The sequence below is a fragment of the Triticum aestivum genome, chromosome 7D, assembly GCF_018294505.1.
Source record: "Triticum aestivum cultivar Chinese Spring chromosome 7D, IWGSC CS RefSeq v2.1, whole genome shotgun sequence".
Classification (NCBI taxonomy): Eukaryota; Viridiplantae; Streptophyta; class Magnoliopsida; order Poales; family Poaceae; genus Triticum; species Triticum aestivum.
Window position 1 is genome coordinate 18,112,196 of NC_057814.1, and position 4,475 is coordinate 18,116,670.

General features: G+C 43.5%; 1 protein-coding gene across 1 annotated transcript; it reads left to right on the top strand.

Moving 5' to 3' along the window:
* Positions 1-835: 835 nt before the first annotated feature.
* Positions 836-4,247, top strand: LOC123164251 (desmethyl-deoxy-podophyllotoxin synthase-like). The gene is made up of 2 exons (XM_044581663.1): positions 836-1,744; positions 3,630-4,247. Exons 1-2 carry the CDS (start codon positions 836-838, stop codon positions 4,245-4,247), a joined length of 1,527 nt encoding a protein of 508 aa, XP_044437598.1.
* Positions 4,248-4,475: the final 228 nt, after the last annotated feature.

A 4,475-nucleotide genomic window follows, 5' to 3' on the forward strand; every position in this document is an offset into this window, starting at 1 on the left:
CGTAATTCTTTTGGATATCACCCACAAGTCGTACCTTGGCAAGGTCGCGGTGATGCCGGGTGCAAGAATCAGCGCCAACGCAGCAAAGGTGGCTACGGCAAGAGGAAGGAGTTTGGTGTGAAAGTTTCGTCCCACCAAACATCTCAACATAAAGTGCCGTTTATATTTCCTTTTGGTTCCCTAAATATAAAGATGAGAGTTTTTTAAAGTTGCCTTTTAAACTTTCATACAAATCAAGCATCAGATCTTTTAGCTAGCAAATAAAAACCTGACTTTGCTTCAAATCGAGCATCACATTTTTTAGCATGGCAAATCGAACGTTTTTATGAAAAATCACGTTGTCAGGAGGATGGCAAATTTCTTTAGCATACATGGCAAATCCTTGCCATGTTCAACATTTTGACAGGATTTGCACGCTTGCTAAAGGAAATTCTCATCCTCGCGACAACATAATTTACCATAAAACCATTCGATTTGTTAGGGTGCTTTTTGCCCTCTAATCTGCGTAATGTGCTAATCTCACCTATCAGCCTTCAGAGACGAAAGCCTATTAATCACTAGCCTCGGATCAGGGAATGCTTAGCTACAGCTAGCATTTAAATTTGATTGCATGTGCGTCAGCTCGTTCAGTAACACTTGTGCTCTCCGTACAGCCAGAGACGAAAATCTATTAAAACCTACGTATTATAAATTACTAACGGAGATTGGATTTTCTACTCCGGGTGTACCTACTTTGTAGTATATATAAGATCAGGCCCTCGAGTCAGAGACTCAGAGTGCAGCATCACCTCCACTCTACCGTACTGCGCCTTAGTTCAACACGCGAAACCTCTCCATGGAGCAGTGGGCGTACTACCTCTGCCTTCTCTTAGCTCTCCTCCTTCCTCTCCTTCTCTTCAAGCTCAACAGGAAGCATAGCAGCGGCAATGGCGGCGTGCGTCTGCCACCCGGTCCGTGGCGGCTACCGGTCATCGGCAGCCTTCATCACCTCGCCGGCAACCCGCTCATGCACCGTGTCATGGCCGACCTCGCACACCGGCTAAACGCGCCTCTCATGTACCTCAAGCTCGGCGAGGTGCCGGTGATGGTGGCCACGTCCCCGGAGGCCGCCTGCGAGATCATGCGAACGCATGATGTTGTCTTCGCTACGCGGCCATGGAGCCCCACCATGAAGATCATGAACTCGGAAGGGCTAGTATTTGCGCCCTACGGCACCTTGTGGCGGCAGCTCCGCAAGATCTGCATCCTGGAGCTTCTCAGCGCTCGCCGCGTGCAGTCATTCCGCCACATCCGGGAGGACGAGATTTACCGACTCGTGGCAGCTGTCGCAGCGGTGCTACCCATGGAGCCCGTGAACGTCAGCGAGCGGATTGCCGTGCTCATCACCGATTCGGCAGTACGGGCCATGATAGGGGAAAGGTTCAAGAGGCGTGAGGAGTTCTTGCAGACACTCGAGGATGGTGTCAAGATTGCCAGCGGGTTCAGCCTCGGCGATCTATTCCCGTCGTCGTGGCTCGCGAGCTTCATCAGCGGCACGACACGGCGGGCCAAGGAGTACCACCACAAGAGCTTCGAGCTCATGGAGTATGCGATCAAGCAACACGAGGAGCAGAGAGCCACCGCTGCTTCAGAGAATGATGCCGTGGAGGAAGGAGAGGACCTAGTGGACGCGCTCTTGAGGATACGCAAGGAAGGTGGCCTGGACGTGCCTCTTACCATGGGAATGATCAAAGCAATTATACTTGTAAGTACAACAATTTCTTAGGTTCTGCCTCCCCTCTTCAAGCAGTTATACTTTGGCCACAGAGTTCCGTAAGAAATATGCATATTTTTAAATTTTGAATGATTTGAAGATGATTCACCAGTCACCACGCCCACCTCCCAGTTCAAAATATGCTGTATTAAAGAAAAATAAATATAAATATTTTTGATAGTTCATTTCGTGCTTGATTAAGTGTATTATCAATGTGTTCTTGTTGATGTTAAAACTTTTTTAATAATTTGAGTCAAACCAAAAAAATTGACCAACATATATTAAAAAAGTTCAAGTATTTTAAAACGGTGGAGTAGTAACCTCAAGACAAAAAGGTCATGTATTTCGACACGAGAGAGTAGTTAGCAAGACACAAGTGTCTCTTAATTCGTTTTTTTTTCTCCAGTTCACACGGAATGCAATAATTATTCACTTATGTGTTATATTCGCTAGGAAAAAGTCCAAAACAAACCTTGAACTTGTAGACATAAGCTAAATGAAACCCCAAACTTTCAATCCCGAAAATTAGCACACGGAACTTTTTGATCCCTGTCTATTTTAAACCTTGAAGGCGTTTAACTGGTATTTGCTGACGTGGCCAGGATCGTTGACTGGGCTGGCTGCACATTAGGACAAATCGGCCGGCCCAGTAGCACGGTCGCTCACGCGCTCGTTATGCTCTTTTCTTTCCTTTGTTTTACATTTTCGTAATCATAATTAATTCTTTTACATTTTTGTATAATAAACGTTTTTTTCAAAATACACGCGGACCCACTTTTTGTATATTAGGAGTGACAAAACATAGAAGCAACAGTGAGCTTGTGAGAGGTCCCGAACTAGCTAGGGACCTGGAACTCGCGGCGGCCGGACATAGCCAATCGCCATGATGGCTGCTAGTCATTATAAATTGCTCGTTACATATAAGGACAGAGAGGAACGTTTATATATGGACACTTTTTAAAACCTTCGAAACATTTCTAGAAAAAAATCTGAACAATTTTAAAATAACGAATATTTTTTAACACAAATAATGTAAGAAATTCCAAAAAAAAGTCGAAAATATGACAGGGTAACATACTGTCAAATATACATTTTACATTTTATAAAAATATATGAACATTTTTTTACATTGTTTTAAAAGATTGTTCAGGTTTCAATATTATTTGCAATTTTGCTAAAAATGTTTATGTTCCAAATAGTGTTCGCTTTTTCAAAATTGATTGTGTTTTCAAGAAAATTGTTCGTTTTTTTATAAGTGTTCAGAATTTTTAGTAAGTGTTCACACTTTAAAAGAACGGATATTTCAAAAGTCGTTCTGGTCTGCACGTTTCCAATATACTTTTGCCCTAAAAGATATTTTTCAAATCTTTTTTTGTGCCCTAAAAGATATTTTCAAATCTGGACGCTACGATCTGTGGTTAAATTGCTCGGGCCTCTAATTATATAAAACTAATAGCCAATGCTTCTAGTGGCTAGTGTGTGGAGTTTGAACCTTGTGAGCGCAAGTTCCATTACTCCAGAGTTATATATATTTTTTTTGGGTATTTTTACTTCCATGTTACAAAAAAGCAAAAGAAAAATCGGTTTGTGCCTGTTGGGCCGGCCCAGATGCGAGCGCACTCAACTTTCCCGGCATTTGAGGTGCCACATCGATAATCCCTGTTTGGGAACACACTTAAGGTTTAAAATAGACCGGGATTAAGAGTTCAGGGTTCGAATTATCTTTCGTCTACAAGTTCAAGGTATATTTTAGACTTTTTCCTATTCGCTATTATTCGAGGACTTTCTACTGGATATCTCACTACATATGGGCGACAATCCAAATCTGCTAAGAATAAGTAGCAATTCCAAATTTCATCAAATCGGCAAATTGCAGGATCTGTTTGGTGCCGGAAGTGAGACATCAGCAACCACTCTCCAATGGGCCATGTCAGAGCTCATGAGGCACCCAAATGTGATGCAGAAGGCACAAGACGAAGTACGCAACAATCTCCAAGGAAAGCCTAAGGTGACCGAGGATGACTTGATCAATCTCAAGTACCTTAGACTCGTCATCAAGGAGACAATGAGGCTTCATCCAGCTGCACCATTGCTTCTCCCTAGGGAGGCAAGGGAGCCTTGCAAAATCCTTGGGTATGACGTCCCCAAGGGCACCACGGTGTTGGTGAACGCATGGGCAATCGGAAGAGACCCTAAGCACTGGGAAGACGCTGAAGAGTTCAAACCAGAGAGGTTTGAATCTGGCATGGTTGATTTCAAAGGAACAGACTTTGAGTACATACCGTTTGGGGCAGGTCGAAGGATGTGCCCTGGAATGATGTTCGCGCAAGCTAGCATCGAGATTGTGTTGGCCGCACTTCTCTACCACTTCGACTGGGAACTCCCAGGAGGGATGAAACCAGATGGGTTGGACATGACAGAGGAGATGGGCCTCACTGTCCGACGGAAGAACAACTTGTACCTGCACGCTGTGGTTCGTGTACCCCTGGTTTAATTTGCACTTGCCTTGATATGTGACGAAAAAATCTGAAGTATGAGTTCCTTCTATTTCTTTGTCTAGTGCCAAGAAGTACTGTTAATTACATCACTGCAAGTGGAAGGTGGATTTGGGTTGAGTTGTGTATTTACTTTGTAAGGCTTTGTTTAATAATATAATAAAAATGATATGTGCATCTTTTGATGGAGAGGCTGGGGGTTATCCTCCTTTTGAAAAATATACTAT